General features: G+C 43.0%; 2 protein-coding genes across 3 annotated transcripts in view; both read right to left on the reverse strand.

Annotated features, from left to right (window-relative positions):
• Positions 1-288: 288 nt before the first annotated feature.
• hdhd5 (haloacid dehalogenase like hydrolase domain containing 5) lies at positions 289-6,625 on the reverse strand. Its single transcript, XM_041849753.2, has 8 exons — positions 6,239-6,625; positions 5,351-5,554; positions 4,970-5,082; positions 3,999-4,092; positions 3,787-3,820; positions 3,530-3,704; positions 3,233-3,421; positions 289-2,227 (listed from the first exon to the last, which is right to left on the reverse strand). The coding sequence occupies exons 1-8, from the start codon at positions 6,359-6,361 to the stop codon at positions 1,807-1,809; spliced, it is 1,353 nt and encodes a 450-aa protein (XP_041705687.1). The 5' UTR covers positions 6,362-6,625; the 3' UTR covers positions 289-1,806.
• Positions 6,626-6,820: 195 nt separating this feature from the next.
• Positions 6,821-21,506, reverse strand: part of ccdc77 (coiled-coil domain containing 77) — a 38,199-nt gene continuing 23,513 nt past the window's right edge. For both annotated transcript variants that reach the window (XM_041849752.1, XM_041849751.1), the window contains exons 10-12: positions 7,964-8,089; positions 7,558-7,710; positions 6,821-7,451 (exon numbers count right to left, since the gene is read on the reverse strand). In XM_041849752.1, the coding sequence (XP_041705686.1) occupies positions 7,305-7,451; positions 7,558-7,710; positions 7,964-8,089 (426 nt within the window). In that variant the 3' untranslated portion in view covers positions 6,821-7,304. The remainder of the gene's footprint in view (positions 7,452-7,557; positions 7,711-7,963; positions 8,090-21,506) is intronic.

Here is a 21,506-nt window from a genome sequence, read left to right on the forward strand (position 1 = left end):
GACAAGGGGTCTGAATACTTCCCAATGCGCTGTAGGTTTAGGAGTACTGTACTGATGATGGTGACTATCACTGCCACTGAAGTTGTTTTCACTTTTAACTTTCACAAGTTTACCAGTAATTTTAAACATGGCTGCCAGTAGTCATAAGCACCTCATTATTGTTAACATACTATTATTGTATAAACAATGCCAGTACTTAATAACCAAACGTGTTGAAAGTATCCCTAGTCACCTGTGGTCTATTTTACGTGGGGGGAAAAAAATGACTGGTTTCAATGAATACTCCTGTTTGAGCTTTTACCTTTTTTTTTTATTATTGTCCTTCAGTTTGTCAAATACAGTGTTGCATTTATGACAATTCCACAGTCTCACACGTCTTTCCCTCAGAACTTTTGGCCAATTGAACATAGCTAAAAATGTTGACACCCCTGCATAAAACATTCAATAACAAATCCCATAAAAATAAATCATTTCATAAAATATCACAAAATGCTTTACATCCCCACAATGTCCTGCCTTCACATGCTAATGGCTATTGTAAGACGCTCCAAACGTTACTTGGAACACAACCAGATATGTAGCACCTGTTTAGTTAATGGTAAATGGAACAACTAGCCTTGCATCAATTGTGGAGCCCATCGAAGAACATTCCTGGACTTAAACTGGTCACTTGCATGAAGTTGTTCCTGTGATTCTGTAACAGGCCTGGATAGAGACATGGCAGACAGATATAAAGGGAAACTGTATATCTTAAAAGCTAACCCATCACAGTAAAGTAACTGGCCTATCAACAGTGTATTTAATGTATTCAGTCCACTGATGCTGCTTCAAGTTGACTAAGAATATTAATCAAGCCAAAACAGACCGCATTACACCTTCAAACAGGCCCACGGGTGATTTTGTTTCTCCCCACCAGACGCGTTCATGACACGTAGATTAAAATACCAAAACCAACTATATTAATTTGGAGACGGGTCAAAACACACATGAAACATTCATGGACATTTAGCTAGCTTGCTATCGCTAGCCAATTTGTCCTGGAGATAAACATTGGGTTGTTATTTCACCTGAAATAAATATAGAATTTTGACCCATTTTGAGTCATACAAAATTGACAATTAATCCACAGATAAAAGGGGAAACCTTGTAGTTAATCTCTGCTCGTTCATTTTTCAGTCACCCACGTGGGTTAGTATGCTCGAGAAAACCACTGAGTAGATGGGAGCGCCGCCCGCAGTTCGGATTAAATGATGGAATAACATGCATGTGTACATTTATTTTGCAATGCTCGCGCATGCAACTTGGCAGGTCTAGTCAGCATGCTACACTCCTTAGAACAGGGCACGTAACAGTAAGGTAAAAGTTAGGGAAATCTCAATGGCAGTAAATGTGCACAGACATTCTAGACTTTTGCTGTATGAGTGACTGTACTAGTATGGCCGAGTGAGGCGGTTGAGGAGGACGTTGCTTTCATATGTGAACTTGTATTTTAGAAGTTTATTGGTCACAGAGGGGTCTCTGAACTCTTAGACCCTGTCCTAACCCAAGAGGATGCGAGTACACAGGCAGCACAATAGATGTTTTGGCCACTAATTTGTCTTTTGACCAATTGGATCAACTCTGAAAAAGATCTGATGTGATAGGTCAAAAGACCAATTAGTGAAAAAATGTTTTGGGGGGGGGAATTGTGCTGCCTGTGTAAACACAGCCTTATAGACCCAGACATTGAGGGGCTGTTAATTTACTTGGCAGGCAGTGCTGTGAACAGGGTACGGGACAGGACAGTATTTTTGACTCAAGCCCCTCTTACTCCAGAGGCCATCCCTCCTGCTGGAACACCAGCTCCACAGCCTCCTTCACATCCTGCACCATGAAGGATGGCTGGGTCAGGTTGGGGTCGAAGCGGAAGTCCCTGTGACCGTGGAAGATCTGATGCTCTGTAACCGTATGCCTGGGGTCAGGTGGCAGCTCCTGCTGGTCCCGGGTGTACACCCCCGTACACACCAGGATGGAGCTGCACCCCATAGGGAGGGGCTCCTCACCCCCGTACACCCCTGTAACGCCTCCCATCTCGGCACAGGTCATTTCGTGGGCGTCCTCCAGGGGTTGGCTCTGAGGCTCCCCCCCTCCCCCCCCTTTGAGCTGCATCAGGGCCCGGGTGCGGTGGCAGGACTGTAGGTAGCGGTTGTAGAGGTTGGCGCCGTAGATGTCTGCCATGGGGTTGTCACTGAGGGAGAGACGGGAGGGAAGGCAGAGAGTTAAGGAACTTGAGTTAAATAGTCAAGTTGGAATGCATAGATGTGACCCAGGCCTGATTGAAACAGTATCTACGCCGGGCAGGCAGTCTCACCCAATGGCGTAAACAGTATGTAACCCAGGCAGGCAGTCTCACCCAATGGTGTAAACAGTATGTAACCCAGGCAGGCAGTCTCACCCAATGGTGTAAACAGTATGTAACCCAGGCAGGCAGTCTCACCCAATGGTGTAAACAGTATGTAACCCAGGCAGGCAGTCTCACCCGATGGCGTAAACAGTATGTAACCCAGGCAGGCAGTCTCACCCGATGGCATAAACAGTATGTAACCCAGGCAGACAGTCTCACCCGATGGCATAAACAGTATGTAACCCAGGCAGGCAGTCTCACCCGATGGCATAAACAGTATGTAACCCAGGCAGGCAGTCTCACCCGATGGCATAAACAGTATGTAAACCAGGCAGGCAGTCTCACCCGATGGCATAAACAGTATGTAACCCAGGCAGGCAGTCTCACCCGATGGCATAAACAGTATGTAACCCAGGCAGGCAGTCTCACCCGATGGCATAAACAGTATGTAACCCAGGCAGGCAGTCTCACCCGATGGCATAAACAGTATGTAACCCAGGCAGACAGTCTCACCCGATGGCATAAACAGTATGTAAACCAGGCAGGCAGTCTCACCCGATGGCATAAACAGTATGTAACCCAGGCAGGCAGTCTCACCCGATGGCATAAACAGTATGTAACCCAGGCAGGCAGTCTCACCCGATGGCATAAACAGTATGTAACCCAGGCAGGCAGTCTCACCCGATGGCATAAACAGTATGTAACCCAGGCAGGCAGTCTCACCCGATGGCATAAACAGTATGTAAACCAGGCAGGCAGTCTCACCCGATGGCATAAACAGTATGTAACCCAGGCAGGCAGTCTCACCCGATGGCATAAACAGTATGTAACCCAGGCAGGCAGTCTCACCCGATGGCGTAGAGTCTCTCCACAGGCTCAGTCCAGCCCAGACTCTCAGCCTGCTGTCGGATGAGCAGCTCAGCGTAGTTATAGGTCACCACACTGGGCTTTCCGATCAGAGCTTCATACTTCAGCTCACAGCCAGTCACCTTCTTATACAGACTCTCGAGACACACCAGGAACATGCCGTGACCAAACCTAGCAAACAGGGACATTTACAGTTGTTTTCAACAATTTGGCTACAGGTTCACTGAGACTGAGCTAAATCGCCTTGATGGTATGCTCAGTGTAAGTATGTGTTCCCACCTGGGGTTCTTGGCCTCAGCCACCCACATCAGGTCCATGTTACAGGCCAGCACTGGGATGTGAGGGTACTGCAGTGTTGTCAGGGCATTCCCAGGCTTCCCATTGGTTAAGAGCACGTCCATTATTAGCTGGAGGTTGGTCTCCCATCTGACTGGCTCGCCAAACAGAATGATGGCTAAAAAAAAACAAAGTTAAGACAGTCAATCAGTCAAAAGTCAATCTTCTGTAAGTTTAAAAATGTTTTATTTTTATATTACCTTCTATCGGGGGTAACTCTTTACTTGGTGGAACCTGTAAGATAATTCAACACTCTGTAAACATGCTGGAGATCCGAACGGTAAATCCATAAGAACGTATGCATCATAAAGGTCTAATTTAGCTCTCTATTCTCCTCTTTCATACCATTATTAGTTTGTTCCTGCTGAACACAACCCAGGTCACACCCTTTCTCCCCCAACTAAACCCTCACCATGTCTTTGGGTCTTCTGTTGTGATCCACCATGTCCTGGAGAGGATAGGCATCCCTCAGCATGTCTATGGTAACAACATTCTGAAATCCCAGACTGGTGTTGGATAGGTTAAAGGTCAAACTGAAAATAACAGAACATTAAACAGAGCAAGACAATGCAACACATTCATAGAGGGAGAGCAGCACAACAGTGAGCATTTAAAAAGGTTATGCTGGGATTAAAGGGGCAATCTGCACTTTTAAATTATTGGTCTTTTAAATTAATGATATACCCATTGATTCTTGAAGAATATAACTTATAAATGCCTCACGAGCTTAGTTCAACTGTTGTATCCCATCAGAACCCAAAATATAGGCTTGTTTTACTCCACTGTTTGTAAACAATCACTAAAGCCTCAAAACATGGTTTAAACTACAATGTATCATGGATGGTCAGTCCTTGCATCAGAAACGATGTCTATGAATTTGAGAGTGGTTACAATTCTCCAGCCCCATCCCTCAGCTGTTTACTGCAACAGTGGGGGGTTCATGCTTTGTTATTGTTGGAACTGCAGATTGCCCCTTTAAACCGTCCTACTGTTTACCAAACAGTTGAAGCAAAATCTAGACAAAGACCTCATCTTTCTTGGACTACTGAATGGCTCAGGAAAACAAATGTGTGCCTATTTTGCCCAATAGATGTCTTCTATTGTATTACAGTCTGCACATCAGTTTTGATCGCAGTGTACATTTTACATAGTTGGCTGTGAAAGGACATCCCTTTAGAGGACAATAGAGACTTAATCTATACATAGTGTACTGCTCTTCACCACTTTTAAAATGACTGAAATGTTGTGTATATCCCTAGACATCTCACAGTCGTCCCAATTATCACTGCTGCTCTGTTACATAGATCATCTATCTCTCTTCAAAATGTCTAGGAGAGAGTCACCCCCATGATCACTGCTCTGCCTGGAGATTAGTAAGGATACTTGTAAGCCACTTCCAGCACTGGGCCCTGACCTGACACCAGCACACACATGTTGTGATATTGACTGAACATACGCAAAGGACTGTGGGACAGCATCACCTGGTCTGGAGACACCTGTGGGGGAAAACACAAGCAAAACAATCAGTAAAGCACAGAACCAGTTAGTGCAGGATTGTTGGCTGCAAGATGCATCCCTGACCTCCACCTCCAGTAGGTGAGACATGACAACATGACCAAGACGCATCCCTGACCTCAACCTCCAGCAGGTGAGACAATATGACCCAGATGTTAGTGCAGGATTGTTGGGTGCTATATGACAATATGACCCAGATGTTAGTGCAGGATTGTTGGGTGCTATATGACAATATGATGCATCCCTCACCTCCACCTCCAGCTGGTGTGACAGTTGTTCAGCTTTGGTCTGCCTCATCGAGTTCCCTGCGTTGGTCACAAACACCACAGGCACCTTGTACTTCCCTTTCCTGTCCACCAGGTTCCTGAAGATCTGTTTGGCTGCAGGGATGGGTGTGCGGCCCCGCACCAGCACCCCATCGATGTCGAAGAGGAGCCCGAACAAGTTGTGGCCCTGTGGAGAAATAGGAATGGTGTGTGACGTGCAGCCTTTCTTTAGTGGACTTTGAGACTTGATGGTTTACAGTAGTGGTCTCGCATCCTTGTATGTGTGTAGGCCTTAGGTCTACATGCCGGACCACCCTCATTTTCTTTATGGTAGGCCTTTAAGGTGGGTTAGTAGTGGGATTAGTCTGCAGTGATACAGTGACCAGCCCAACAGTTACGCAACAGCAATGTCCTGAACTGGTTCCCTTCTGTAAGGGGGCTGTCCAAGCCAAGGACAGGTAAAGACAGGCAGTGAACATACTGTATCATAGTGGTGTGTTTACATGTACTATATTCTGTCCCTGTCAACCAACTCTTTCAAGTTTCAGCCGGTTGGGAGTGGTATTTTTAGGACAGTATTGGCAGGGACTGTGGGTCATTAAGGACAAGCAAGTGTAAAGGTGACACAAGGGAAACTGTCTAGCTAATCTAGCCAACTCGGATGAAAATATTATGTCAGTGGTTTACCATGCAAATGCCATTATCAAAGTCACCAGATTGGATAACTGTGCGTTTGAAACTGAGATTTGTAGCTAGCTATGTGGAATGTGAATATTGAGTGACCACACTTTGAATCAAAGTTTGATTATGGTAACTAGTTAGCTAGCTAACTATAAACGAATCAGAATCAACAATGAAATATTCGACTTACATTGCTGTAACTCCGTGATGACAAATACGAGATATAAAGTTGTTTGCCTGCTCCTGCGTGACTTGATTTCAGGAGTCGCCAACCAAATTTCAAAACGTTAAATCTTTGCAGAAACTCTGCCATTTCCTCTAACGCGTTAACTAGCAAGCGTAAGCTAGCTAAAACAATTGCTACAGACAAAAAAACAACAGCAGTGACGTTACACACTACCAAGCGCTAACTAGCTACAGCAACTACATAACTAGCTATATCATACACGACAGTAGGAAAGTGAAAAGTGTGCCATCTCTAAACTTGATAGCTAGCTGCCATATAAATAACAGATGGCCTCACTTCGTCTAGCTAGCTTTCTGTTAGTGTCAACCCATACCGCGCTTGCGCACATCTCAATTTGATGGAAGTGACGTCGCCTACATCGAATTGAGCCAATGGGCTTTTTTTCTAAAATAAAGTTTCGATTCATATTTTGATTGCGGTCTGTTTCTGTTCAGAGGAAACATCAAACATGTTTAATGCATCTAGCTCACTTAATTGTGCATTTGGTTTGTAAACAGCCATTTTCAATCTAGTTATTACAATTAATTATAAAAAAAACATCTTTATTGATCAAAATGAAACACCCACTTGTTCTTTCATAGCAACACACAATAGATAAATCAGTAGTGAAAAACAAGTGTGTCTAGGATGAACTTTGTTTTGTGCACATTGTTCATGCTGTTCTGTTTGTATTTCATTACTGTATCAATGTAAAAGGAAATGTAATACATGTCATACACACCAAGGTCTCCTTGGCCTAAAACCTAACCTAAAACCTAATCGCAAACAAAGTTCTGAGACATTCGTGAGACATTCTAGATAGGCACATGTGCTGCATCTCATATCATCAGGTGTCAGACAAAAATACTAGCCAAACTCAAACTTAGCATGTCGAAGGGGGAATACAGGATCATGATGAGTAGGGCATTCTAAATTAACTTGTCCAACAACAATGTAAAATTATTCAGTTTCCTGTTTCGTGGCTACTGAACAGTACCCTGATCCCCAGTGGGCCAGTGTGCGCTGTATCTCAGCTGTATCGGAGGTCGTTCTCCAGGCCGTAGATCTTGGCCTTCAGGGTCTTCAGCTCCCCCTGGACCTTCTTGGTCCGAGCGTTGGTCTGATGCACCTCGTGTAGGATGGCCAGGTCCTGATTCGGGCCCACGTTCAGGGTCACCTGAAACACACAGGTACCACACTCACACGTGAGCCTACACATAGAAGCTAAGTAAACATCCAACCAGGTAACACACCTAGGTCTACGATATACACCCCCTACTCACCTTGAAGAGTTGTTTCTCCACATCTTTGAGTTTCTGTCTGAGGTGTTTGATGTCGGTCTTGAAGCCCTCCACCTCCATGGCCCTCCTCTTCTCCAGGGCCTCATACCGCTGGGTCGTCATCTGAAGACGCTTCGCCATCTTGTCCGACCGATCCTACATACAAAGGTGAGCAAAACACAGTGGCGTAAACTCACACACAAACACAAGGTGCTTCTACATCTGCATTGCTTGCTGTTTGGGGTTTTAGGCTGGGTTTCTGTATAGCACTTTGTGACATCTGCGGATGTAAAAAGGGCTTTATAAATAATAATAAAACATTTGGTTGTATAACAACACAAACACAATAATTTAGCAAAATATAGTGGTCAGAATTATTCATATCAAGTAAGGATTCGTGGCTACGCACCTTGAATATCTCCCTGCCCATGTCCCCCTCCTCTCTGATCTGAGCCAGGTCTGTCTCCAGGGTAACACACTGCTCCCTGTACATTTCAGCCAGGCGGTGGGCCTGCTTCAGCTCTTCCTGCACTGCCTGGGGCCACAGGAAATAGCAGGACACAACAACGCTATTAACACCACAGGAAATAGCAGGACACAACAATCAATCAATCAATCAATTTTATTTTATATAGCCCTTCGTACATCAGCTAATATCTCGAAGTGCTGTACAGAAACCCAGCCTAAAACCCCAAACAGCTAGTAATGCAGGTGTAGAAGCACGGTGGCTAGGAAAAACTCCCTAGAAAGGCCAAAACCTAGGAAGAAACCTAGAGAGGAACCAGGCTATGAGGGGTGGCCAGTCCTCTTCTGGCTGTGCCGGGTGGAGATTATAACAGAACCATACCAAGATGTTCAAAAATGTTCATAAGTGACAAGCATGGTCAAATAATAATCAGGAATAAATCTCAGTTGGCTTTTCATAGCCGATCATTAAGAGTTGAAAACAGCAGGTCTGGGACAGGTAGGGGTTCCATAACCGCAGGCAGAACAGTTGAAACTGGAATAGCAGCAAGGCCAGGCGGACTGGGGACAGCAAGGAGTCACCACGGCCGGTAGTCCCGACGTATGGTCCTAGGGCTCAGGTCTCTCAGTTGGCTTTTCATAGCCGATCATTAAGAGTTGAAAACAGCAGGTCTGGGACAGGTAGGGGTTTCGTAACCGCAGGCAGAACAGTTGAAACTGGAATAGCAGCAAGGCCAGGCGGACTGGGGACAGCAAGGTGTCAGCATGCCCGGTAGTCCTGACGTATGGTCCTAGGGCTCAGGTTCTCAGAGAGAAGAGAGAACGAGAGAATTAGAGAGAGCATACTTAAATTCACACAGGACACTGGATAAGACAGGAGAAGTACTCCAGGTATAACCAACTAACCCCAGCCCCCGACACATAAACTACTGCAGCATAAATACTGGAGGCTGAGACAGGAGCGGTCCGGAGACACTGTGGCCCCATCCGAAGAAACCCCGGACAGGGCCAAACAGGAAGGATATAACCCCACCCACTCTGCCAAAGCACAGCCCCCGCACCACTAGAGGGATATCCTCAACCACCAACTTACAATCCTGAGACAAGGCCGAGTATAGCCCACAGAGGTCTCCACCACAGCACAAACCAAGGGGGCGCCAACCCAGACAGGAAGATCACGTCAGTAACTCAACCCACTCAAGTGACGCACCCCTCCTAGGGACGGCATGAAAGAGCACCAGCAAGCCAGTGACTCAGCCCCTGTAACAGGGTTAGAGGCAGAGAACCCCAGTGGAGAGAGGGGAACCGGCCTGGCAGAGACAGCAAGGGCTGTTCGTTGCTCCAGAGCCTTTCCGTTCACCTTCACACTCCTGGGCCAGACTACACTCAATCATATGACCTACTGAAGAGATAAGTCTTCAGTAAAGACTTAAAGGTTGAGACCGAGTCTGCGTCTCTCACATGGGTAGGCAGACTGTTCCATAAAAATGGAGATCTATAGGAGAAAGCCCTGCCTCCCGCTGTTTGCTTAGAAATTCTAGGGACAATTAGGAGGCCTGCGTCTTGTGACCGTAGCGTACGTATTGGTATGTACGGCAGGACCAACTCGGAAAGATAGGTAGGAGCAAGCCCATGTAACGCTTTATAGGTTAACAGTAAAACCTTGAAATCAGCCCTTGCCTTAACAGGAAGCCAGTGTAGGGAAGCTAGCACTGGAGTAATATGATCAAATTTCTTGGTTCTAGTCAGGATTCTAGCAGCCGTATTTAGCACTAACTGAAGTTTATTTAGTGCTTTATCCGGGTAGCCGGAAAGTAGAGCATTGCAGTAGTCTAACCTAGAAGTAACAAATGCATGGATTAATTTTTCTGCATCATTTTTGGACAGAAAATTTCAGATTTTTGCAATGTTACGTAGATGGAAAAAAGCTGTCCTTGAAACAGTCTTGATATGTTCGTCAAAAGAGAGATCAGGGTCAAGAGTAACGCCGAGGTCCTTCACAGTTTTATTTGAGACGACTTTACAACCATCAAGATGAATTGTCAGATTTAACAGAAGATCTCTTTGTTTCTTGGGACCTAGAACAAGCATCTCTGTTTTGTCCGAGTTTAAAAGTAGAAAGTTTTCAGCCATCCACTTCCTTATGTCTGAAACACAGGCTTCTAGCGAGGGCAATTTTGGGGCTTCACCATGTTTCATTGAAATGTACAGCTGTGTGTCATCCGCATAGCAGTGAAAGTTAACATTATGTTTTCGAATAACATCCCCAAGAGGTAAAATATATAGTGAAAACAATAGTGGTCCTAAAACGGAACCTTGAGGAACACCGAAATGTACAGTTGATTTGTCGGAGGACAGACCATTCACAGAGACAAACTGATATCTTTCCGACAGGTAAGATCTAAACCAGGCCAGAACTTGTCCGTGTAGACCAATTTGGGTTTCCAGTCTCTCCAAAAGAATGTGGTGATCGATGGTGTCAAAGGCAGCACTAAGGTCTAGTAGCACGAGGACAGATGCAGAGCCTCGGTCTGACGCCATTAAAAGGTCATTTACCACCTTCACAAGTGCAGTCTCAGTGCTATGATGGGGTCTAAAACCAGACTGAAGCATTTCGTATACATTGTTTGTCTTCAGAAAGGCAGTGAGTTGCTGCGCAACAGCTTTTTCTAAAATTTTTGAGAGGAATGGAAGATTCGATATAGGCCGATAGTTTTTTATATTTTCCGGGTCAAGGTTTGGCTTTTTCAAGAGAGGCTTTATCACTGCCACTTTTAGTGAGTTTGGTACACATTCGGTGGATAGAGAGCTGTTTATTATGTTCAACATAGGAGGGCCAAGCACAGGAAGCAGCTCCTTCAGCAGTTTAGTAGGAATAGGATCCAGTATGCAGCTTGAAGGTTTAGAGGCCATGATTATTTTCATCATTGTGTCAAGAGATATAGTACTAAAACACTTAAGTGTCTCTCCCGATCCCAGGCCCTCGCAGAGCTGTGCAGATCCAGGACAGCTAAGCCCTGGAGGAATACGCAGATTCAAAGAGGAGTCCGTAATTTGCTTTCTAATGGTCATGATCTTTTCCTCAAAGAAGTTCATGAATTTATTACTGCTGAAGTGAAAGCCATCCTCTCTTGGGGAATGCTGCTTTTTAGTTAGCTTTGCAACAGTATCAAAAAGAAATTTTGGATTGTTCTTATTTTCCTCGATTAAGTTGGAAAAGTAGGATGATCGAGCAGCAGTGAGGGCTCTTCGGTACTGCACGGTACTGTCTTTCCAAGCTAGTCGGAAGACTTCCAGTTTGGTGTGGCGCCATTTCCGTTCCAATTTCCTGGAAGCTTGCTTCAAAGCTCGGGTATTTTCTGTATACCAGGGAGCTAGTTTCTTATGACAAATGTTTTTCGTTTTTAGGGGTGCAACTGCATCTAGGGTATTGCGCAAGGTTAAATTGAGTTCCTCAGTTAAGTGGTTAACTGATTTTTGTCCTCTGACGTCCTTGGGTAGGCAGAAGGAGTCTGGAAGGGCATCAAGGAATTTTTGTGTTGTCTGAGAATTTATAGCACGACTTTTGATGCTCCTTGGTTGGGGTCTGAGCAAATTATTTGTTGCGATTGCAAACGTAATAAAATGGTAGTCCGATAGTCCAGGATTTTGTGGAAAAACATTAAGATCTACAACATTTATTCCATGGGACAAAACTAGGTCCAGAGTATGACTGTGGCAGTGAGTAGGTCCAGAGACATGTTGGACAAAACCCACTGAGTCGATGATGGCTCCGAAAGACTTTTGGAGTGGGTCTGTGGACTTCTCCATGTGAATATTAAAATCACCAAAAATTAGAATATGATCTGCTATGACTACAAGGTCTGATAGGAATTCAGGAAACTCAGAGAGGAACGCTGTATATGGCCCAGGAGGCCTGTAAACAGTAGCTATAAAAAGTGATTGAGTAGGCTGCATAGATTTCATGACTAGAAGCTCAAAAGACGAAAACGCCATTTTTTTTTTTGTAAATTGAAATTTGCTATCGTAAATGTTAGCAACACCTCCGCCTTTGCGGGATGCACGGGGAATATGGTCACTAGTGTAACCAGGAGGTGAGGCCTCATTTAACACAGCAAATTCATCAGGCTTAAGCCATGTTTCAGTCAGGCCAATCACATCAAGATTATGATCAGTGATTAGTTCATTGACTATGACTGCCTTTGAAGTGAGGGATCTAACATTAAGTAACCCTATTTTGAGATGTGAGGTATCACGATCTCTTTCAATAATGGCAGGAATGGAGGAGGTCTTTATCCTAATAAGATTGCTAAGGCGAACACCGCCATGTTTAGTTTTGCCCAACCTAGGTCGAGGCACAGACACAGTCTCAATGGGTATGGCTGAGCTGACTACACTGACTGTGCTATTGGCAGACTCCACTAAGCTGGCAGGTTGGCTAACAGCCTGCTGCCTGGCCTGCACCCTATTTCACTGTGGGGCTAGAGGAGTTAGAGCCCTATCTATGTTGGTAGATAAGATGAGAGCACCCCTCCAGCTAGGATGGAGTCCGTCACTCCTCAGCAGGTCAGGCTTGGTCCTGTTTGTGGGTGAGTCCCAGAAAGAGGGCCAATTATCTACAAATTCTATCTTTTGGGAGGGGCAGAAAACAGTTTTCAACCAGCGATTGAGTGCTGAGACTCTGCTGTAGAGCTCGTCACTCCCCCTAACTGGGAGGGGGCCAGAGACAATTACTCGATGCCGACACATCTTTCTAGCTGATTTACACGCTGAAGCTATGTTGCACTTGGTGACCTCTGACTGTTTCATCCTAACATCGTTTTTGCCGACGTGGATAACAATATCTCTATACTCTCTACACTCGCCAGTTTTAGCTTTAGCCAGCACCATCTTTAGATTAGCCTTAACGTCGGTAGCCCTGCCCCCTGGTAAACAGTGTATGATCGCTGGGTGATTCGTTTTAAGTCTAATACTGCGGGTAATGGAGTCGCCAATGACTAGGGTTTTCAATTTGTCAGAGCTAATGGTGGGAGCCTTCGGCGTCTCAGACCCCGTAACGGGAGGAGTAGAGACAAGAGAAGACTCAGACTCAGACTCCGACTCGCTACATAATGGGGAAAACCGGTTGAAAGTTTCTGTCGGCTGAATGAGCGACACCGGTTGAGCATTCCAACAGTATTTCCCTCCAGAAGCCATGAGAAAGTTGTCCGGCTGCGGGGACTGTGCGGGGGATTTATACTAACGTTACTATCTGTACTTACTGGTGGCACAGACGCTGTTTCTTCCTTTCCTACACTGAAATTACCCTTGCCTAACGATTGCGTCTGAAGCTGGGCTTGTAGCACAGCTATTCTCGCCGTAAGGCGATCGTTCTCCTGTATATTATGAGTACAGCGACTGCAATTAGAAGACATCATGTTAATGTTACTACTTAGCTTCGGCTGTTGAAGATGTTGACGAACCATGTCCAGATAAAGCGTCCGGAGTGAAAAAGTTGAATGAGGGAAAAAAGTTGCGATGGAAAAACTAAAAATATAAACGGTAATTAAAAACAAAACAAAACAAAAAAAACATAAAGTTGTCAGCTAGCAAAATAAAGTAAAGTTGGCAGCAAAAACGCACAGCAACAAAACGCACAGCAACACGTCTGATGCTCTTAACACCACAGGAAACAGGAAATAGCAGTACACAACAATGCTCTTAACACCACAGGAAATAGCAGTACACAACAATGCTCTTAACACCACAGGAAATAGCAGTACACAACAATGCTCTTAACACCACAGGAAATAGCAGGACACAACAATGCTCTTAACACCACAGGAAATAGCAGGACACAACAACGCTATTAACACCACAGGAAATAGCAGGACACAACAACGCTATTAACACCACAGGAAATAGCAGGACACAACAACGCTATTAACACCACAGGAAATAGCAGGACACAACAACGCTATTAACACCACAGGAAATAGCAGGACACAACAACGCTATTAACACCACAGGAAATAGCAGTACACAACAACGCTATTAACACCACAGGAAATAGCAGGACACAACAACGCTATTAACACCACAGGAAATAGCAGTACACAACAATGCTCTTAACACCACAGGAAATAGCAGTACACAACAATGCTCTTAACACCACAGGAAATAGCAGGACACGACAACGCTATTAACACCACAGGAAATAGCAGGACACGACAATGCTCTTAACACCACAGGAAATAGCAGGACACGACAATGCTCTTAACACCACAGGAAATAGCAGTACACAACAATGCTCTTAACACCACAGGAAATAGCAGTACACAACAATGCTCTTAACACCACAGGAAATAGCAGTACACAACAATGCTCTTAACACCACAGGAAATAGCAGGACACAACAACGCTCTTAACACCACAGGAAATAGCAGGACACAACAACGCTATTAACACCACAGGAAATAGCAGTACACAACAATGCTCTTAACACCACAGGAAATAGCAGTACACAACAATGCTCTTAACACCACAGGAAATAGCAGGACACAACAATGCTCTTAACACCACAGGAAATAGCAGTACACAACAATGCTCTTAACACCACAGGAAATAGCAGTACACAACAATGCTCTTAACACCACAGGAAATAGCAGGACACAACAACGCTCTTAACACCACAGGAAATAGCAGGACACAACAACGCTATTAACACCACAGGAAATAGCAGTACACAACAACGCTATTAACACCACAGGAAATAGCAGTACACAACAACGCTCTTAACACCACAGGAAATAGCAGTACACAACAACGCTCTTAACACCACAGGAAATAGCAGGACACAACAACGCTCTTAACACCACAGGAAATAGCAGTACACAACAACGCTCTTAACACCACAGGAAATAGCAGGACACAACAACGCTCTTAACACCACAGGAAATAGCAGGACACAACAACGCTCTTAACACCACAGGAAATAGCAGGACACAACAACGCTCTTAACACCACAGGAAATAGCAGTACACAACAACGCTCTTAACACCACAGGAAATAGCAGGACACAACAACGCTCTTAACACCACAGGAAATAGCAGTACACAACAACGCTCTTAACACCACAGGAAATAGCAGGACACAACAATGCTCTTAACACCACAGGAAATAGCAGTACACAACAAGGGCTGTGGCAGTCATTACATTTTGTCAGCTGGTAACTGTCATGCAAATAACTGCCGGTCTCAAGCCACTGATGCGGACCATTGGAACATTTACATTTTTAAAAGTCTAATTAATCCATTTAATATAGCTTACACCATCACAAATCCATTATTTATTTTAGGCAGATCTAAAGAAACATTATGATATGAAGAAAATGTAGCCTATTTCAGAAGAACAGAATAGCATATTCTGAGTCGTCCTTTCGTTAGACCCTGATCTGGCTATGCCATATGGCTGTGGGCTACACTAGTTCATTTAGCTGACAAGATTTGCTTAGAATTCCCATGTTATTATTTTAGAGTAAGAAGAATACAATTGAACATAGATTAATAAAATATAAAATATATTTTTCCCCAAACAATTTCAGAGGGAGTGTGCACATGCGGCTATTCTGTGTTGAGCGGTTAACAAAGTGATCATTTGAAACACGTCCTCCTATATGCTTAATTTAGAGTTATTTATGCAATTTTAGTTGTGATACAATCATTGGGCTATATGTTTTGATTTCTAATACATTCTAAGGCTGCATGATGCGACTAATAATGATTTGAAAAAAGTCGCATTAAAAGGCATGCGTACTGCTCTGTTTGTTCCACATGCTACACACTTCAGTCTCTCATTCACAATTTGACACTTGATCATTTTCTCAACCATTAGACTATTCTCAATTTAATATGGTCTTTATATATGTGTAGAATTATTATTTGTATTTAGAATGGCCCACAAAAAAATAAAATATATATATTCCGTAGCCTTAGTAAATGCAGGAATCGCTTCCTGCGGTTATGGTCACTTGGGGGGAAATGCCCCCCTTAAGGGAAATTTCTATTTCCTAACAGAAAAAAGCAAAGTTTGGTAAGATTTAGATATGTGCATACTATACTATATGCTTTATTTAGGCATTTTTGAGTAATTGACTCTTAAAATCTAAAGTCTAGGTATCTTATTTTAATCTATTTGTAAGTCGCTCTGGATAAGAGCGTCTGCTAAATGACGTAAATGTAAATGTAAAATTAAATAAATCAAATATTGGAACAAAATGACATTGCACATCTCTCTATTAATATCCTCACTATGATGAGGTTCTGATGTACAGACCCTCTTTTTATTTTCACCATTCCTGTCCAAATAATCCTAAAGTATCTCAAAATTGATTGTGTAGCTGATAGATTAATTTGTATTTTAAGAATAATGACTAAAGGATTTCACCCCAAATACAGTATAAATGTGTAAACTGTGTAACAATTATCAACCCACTAACAGAGGGGGGGGGACTAAACATTCCAGGGTGAAGGAGAAAGGTGGAAACTGTTTAAGAAAGCCTCCTAAAGGTGGGCAGAGCAAAGTGCCTTTGTGTGTCAAGAGGTATAAAACAGGAGGGTATGGGTTTTGGCGCCAGAGCTCTCCATGAATAAAGATACAGATAGTCCTTGTTGGTTGTGGACCTTGAATCATTTATGATTAAAACCAGAGCCTTACAACCTCTGGTAATGATTCAAGCTTAGGTTGAATTAGAGATAGGAATTCTCTTAACAGAGTGGTCCTTTGAGCGGAGCTTAAATACGTCTTTGTCGTTCTAAAGACACCGAAACCGTGCACGGGCGGATGATTGCATCCGTGGAGAATAGTCCTGGCCTTCCACGTTAAGGTTATAAACAGGCCGCTGATTACTCTTATGAACGATAAAGACGTTAACGAGTTTGAAAAAGCATTTAAATCCAAACTGCAAGAAAAAGGTCAGTAATTTTTATTCATGGATTTTGGTGAAATGATTTGAACTTGTATAAGAATAAGTAATTCTTGTGAAGGGCAGAGAATAGTTACCAAAATCTCAAAGGAAGTAATAATTATTACTAAATGGGGAGGGTCCGAAATTGACCCTAGGTATAATAATATAATATGCCATTTAGCAGACGCTTTTATCCAAAGCGACTTACAGTCATGCATGCATACATTTTTGTGTATGGGTGGTCCCGGGGATCGAACCCACTACCTTGGCGTTACAAGCGCCGTGCTCTACCAGCTGAGCTACAGAGGACCACAGGTAAATAGCTATTACCAAAATAATCTAGTCCGAAATGACCCGGGGTGAATGGCCATCACCAATGTAAACTAGTTTTTATTGAGATTGTACTGGGTACAATGTTACAATAAACAGGGAGGGGATGATTTTCGTCGTGTGCTATGGATACATTAAACAGGTCAAAAGTCGCGTAAACAACTGGGGATTTGCTATAACTCTGTAAACTGGAGCAGTTACGACCTCTAGGTTACAAATAGGTTTGGCAAATGATTGTATAATGTTGTGTACGTGTGAGATTTATGAATCCATCGGAATACGTGATAATTGTTTCAAGGAAGGAGCTAAAAATAAGTCGCGTGAGAAAAAATGGTTATCTGACTCTTTTCATGAAACCGGAGTTTTAAATAAAAAACTTTGGGTTAGGGGTTAAATAATTTTAAATGGTTAATTACAAAAGCAGATCATACATTGGCTCAAGAGACGCACTAAAATAATAGCTCCTAGGAGAATAATTCTGGGAATTATTACTAAACGGGGGGATTTCTTATTTTTCCACCATGGGTAATAAATATTCTAAAGAGGTCCGAGAATTAACGGGGGATGAAAGATATATGTTAGGAAGAGATCGAAGAAATATGTTTTATGGATCCATTTGGGAGAAGAGGTACAGATTTATTGGGCATCTAGATTAAAAATTAGAAGTTATGATTGCATGTAAACTGTGGAACGGATTTGAAAAAACAGCGAGGGGAGGGGCTAGAGACAGCAAGGGTCTTTTTTAAGCGCGAAAGTGCTTTAACGGTAACAAAGGAATATTTAACCATCGTGACTGCAGGGGTAAAGGAAAGGGCAGTGTTGGAGATAGGACAGTCTATTTTTTGGTTCAACGGGTAAAATGTTTGAAAAAATGATTAGTGTCCATTAAGAATTGGCTAAAAACACCACGAAGCGATTATTTGAGAGGTACCTATAAAATTCCAACGATGCATATGTATGAACTTTCTCACTCAAACGTAGACGTACGTCATGAGTGAGAAAGTAGAGAATATTTACATTTGCATTTTTGGTCATTTGGCAGACACTCTGGTCAGGAGCGACTTGCAGGAGCAGTGGGGGTTGGGTGCCTTGCTTGGGGGCACATCGGCAGATTTTTCGCCTGGTCGGCTCGGGAGTTGGAGCCGGCGACCTCGGTTACTGAGACGGTGCGCTTGGTTACTGGGCTACCAGCCGGCGGGGATGAGTTTAAGGTTGTGCCATTGTTTGATTAGGTGATAAGGTTATGTGATAAGGTTTAATGGGTAATCGGACCATAACTAAAGTGGTTGTCTAATGTATAAATAGTAGAGAGCCAATAGAGGGTTCCATTGAACTATTATGTTTTGTTGGGCATTTGAATGGCATAAGGTGAAATATGTGTGTATGAGGGAATTCAACGGCGGGTATGAATGATAACCGGATACTACTTAGTATTTGGTTGGTTAAATGCTGAATAAAAGATTTGAGGCGTGGTTATGGGGTAACTAGGAAGACGCACTTATTCAATGGGGAATGGGTGTAGGGAGAGAGAGTTTTTACGTGTATTAAAAGTTGCATTAGATAGCTTTAGTAGTATTCTAGATAGGTCTATGAAAATATGTTACAAGTACGAATGACATTATTTCCTAAGAAGGAAAATGTGTAGGGAAGGTCCCGCGCCTCCCCAATAATGTAGGAAGGAGCAGGAGAGGGGGGGAGAGGTGAGAGACAATACATAGTTCAGATGGTAGGAATGTCATTAAGTGTATGCTTATCAACGATATCAAGTATTTGTTTTATTGATTGGGGCCGAATCAGAGAGAACGGTTAAAGAGATTGAATAGTGAACTGAAATGGGTTAGCGGGAAAATACAAATAGTTGGAAAATTTTTGAACGATAATTTATTTTCGTTACGGGGAAGCAAGTGGCATTGGCTGTTGTGCTGGGGGAATAGGGCCAGCCTGTGGTGGGTTCTGGATTTGTTATAAAGAAACGTATATTTTAAACCAAAGTGATGTTATAGGCTACAATTATAACATCAGAAAAAGGGCACAATATAATTTGTAATAGTTATTACAATTATTATTGATAGTTATTACAGTTATTATCATTGATTCAGTAATGATAGAAGGATAGTAGAGGAAAGGCAAGGGATTAAATCTCATTTAGGGAAATAAGAAGAGTATGAAATATTAGGGAGAAAATACCATTAACTGAGGGAACATTTGATGTAACCGTGATTGTATTGGCTAAAAACTGAAATATGACATTTACAAGGGGGACAGGAACAATAGAAGGGGAGACAGATTTTCCTAGGGGGTTGAACAAATAATGGATAATGGATCATTTGAAATGAGATCACATGTAGCAGATTTAGGGTAATCAATTAAATAATCATTGGATATTCGAGGAATTTTGAGTGGTTTTATGGATTAGTTATGAGGAATTAGATTGATACAAACACTATTGATGGGTTAGGACTGGGGATATCTGTATCATGTTTTGTGTGTACTACCATCTTTAGATTACTGATGGTAATTGAAGGTTAACAAAATGTATAACCAGGAGGAAGAGATTAGCTTATGTCATTGGAATGTTGCTAAGGGGGAGCAGTAGTGAAGTTAGGCAGTATTTAGGTCATAGAAGGGAGCTACCAAATTAAGTTGAGCCTGGCTATCTTTGATTGTTGTTTTTCAAATTGGGTTTTTCAAATAAAAAAACAACACACCTAGCATGATGTTTATAAAGGGTTGTTATGTTGAATTTAGGGGATTTTCAACAGTTCATAGGTGGTGTTTGCTATGCTGTGGGATGGAATGGTTTGTTGGGGGATATTTGAACCTAAATTAATGCAATAAGCTGCAGTAATAAGAGGAATGTACAATCTAAGGCGAGACAGCTCTTGCCTAGAACATTGATTTAGCAATAGGATCAGGAAGATAGGGACTAGAGGAAAAAAAAAAAAATAGATGAAGAATTATGAGCTTTTTGGTGATGATAGACTGCTGTAAAGCTTGGGTACTCCATTATGTACTGCATACGGGTAAATTAAGTGATCTTATCTATGGGAAGGCAATGGCAGCCCATGGTAAAATCATTTAGAACTCTAAGGAGGCATACATATATCAGGGATGTTACCCAAATGGTAGAGAGTAAAGAGGAATATGACATTGGTCGTGATTTAAAGATGATGAGGGTTTTTTGGGTGGGCTATTAGATATAACTGGGTTAATCACGAACATAGAGGTTTTTATTCTTTGTTGCTAGGCAGAAGACTTAGGTGACCTAAATATGGAATTGTCATCTCCAACAATCAGTCTTCAGGTCAAGCCCGGGAGAGCCGGGGTAGAACAGAGTTTGAACTAAACATAAGTGTTTTTACAAGATAAGAGATTGATTGATTGGATTACTAATTGATTCTGAACTGAATGAAAGTCGAATTTAGCCGCCATAAAGACAAAGGAAGTGGGAGGAGCAATAAAGAAGCAAAAGACAATCTCAAAAATGAAAGGCATGGCAATTGGTTGATAAATTACCTAAGGGAATGTTTAGGTAGGTGGTAATATTGACACATGAGCAGAACTATGTGTCAAGAGGGGGGAAGAGGCTAATTGTAGGATTAAATAATATACGAAGGAGAGGACAAAATACTTAAGAAAATTTTTTTTTTTAGATACAGTCTAGAAAGAGAATGCAGTCAGAAATTGTTAGATTAATCTGAACATGTGTGAAGATAGTTTATTAACCACACCCGTATGTCAGAGGATTTGTGCCCCACAGGTGAACTAAAGGAGAAGGTGACCCACTATCTAACCAGGTGACTGGTGAGCATCCAGTCACTAGAAGGAAAACTGGAAGCAGGCCTGTTGGGAAGGGCCCTATCAGGTTATATTGGTCACCGCCTTTGCCATTAGAATAGCAGAGAGAGGAACCTGGGTCCATGTTACCCACTGCAAGAAGGTAAGACCACATACAAGCACCACTTAGCACACGCAGAGTTGGAGAGCAGAACTAGACCAATAGGGTCCGGGGATCACCTCTGTCAACGAAGATCTCCTACCCCGACCTATCATCACTGTAGTGTGTTCTTAGGGTGTGAGTATGGGGTGGTACCAAGCAGAAGGACTAAAGGCAGGAGAGGGTTGGCGGTTATTGGGAATATGGGTGACCCTGAGCTGCATCATAGTCTCGGCAATAGTCTTGGTATGTCAAGATCCACCACCACCTCGCACC

The sequence above is a fragment of the Coregonus clupeaformis genome, chromosome 26 (genome assembly GCF_020615455.1).
Source record: "Coregonus clupeaformis isolate EN_2021a chromosome 26, ASM2061545v1, whole genome shotgun sequence".
Taxonomy (NCBI): domain Eukaryota; kingdom Metazoa; phylum Chordata; class Actinopteri; order Salmoniformes; family Salmonidae; genus Coregonus; species Coregonus clupeaformis.

Coding starts and splice junctions, on each gene's coding strand:
- hdhd5 (XM_041849753.2), bottom strand. CDS start 6,361: ATGGCAGAGTTTCTGCAAAGATTTAACGTTTTGAAATTTGGTTGGCGA. Junction 4,093..4,969: donor GTGCTGGAAGTGGCTTACAA/GTATCCTTACTA, acceptor ATCCAACACCAG/TCTGGGATTTCAGAATGTTG. Junction 2,228..3,232: donor GAGAGACTCTACGCCATCGG/GTGAGACTGCCT, acceptor TCTCTCCCTCAG/TGACAACCCCATGGCAGACA.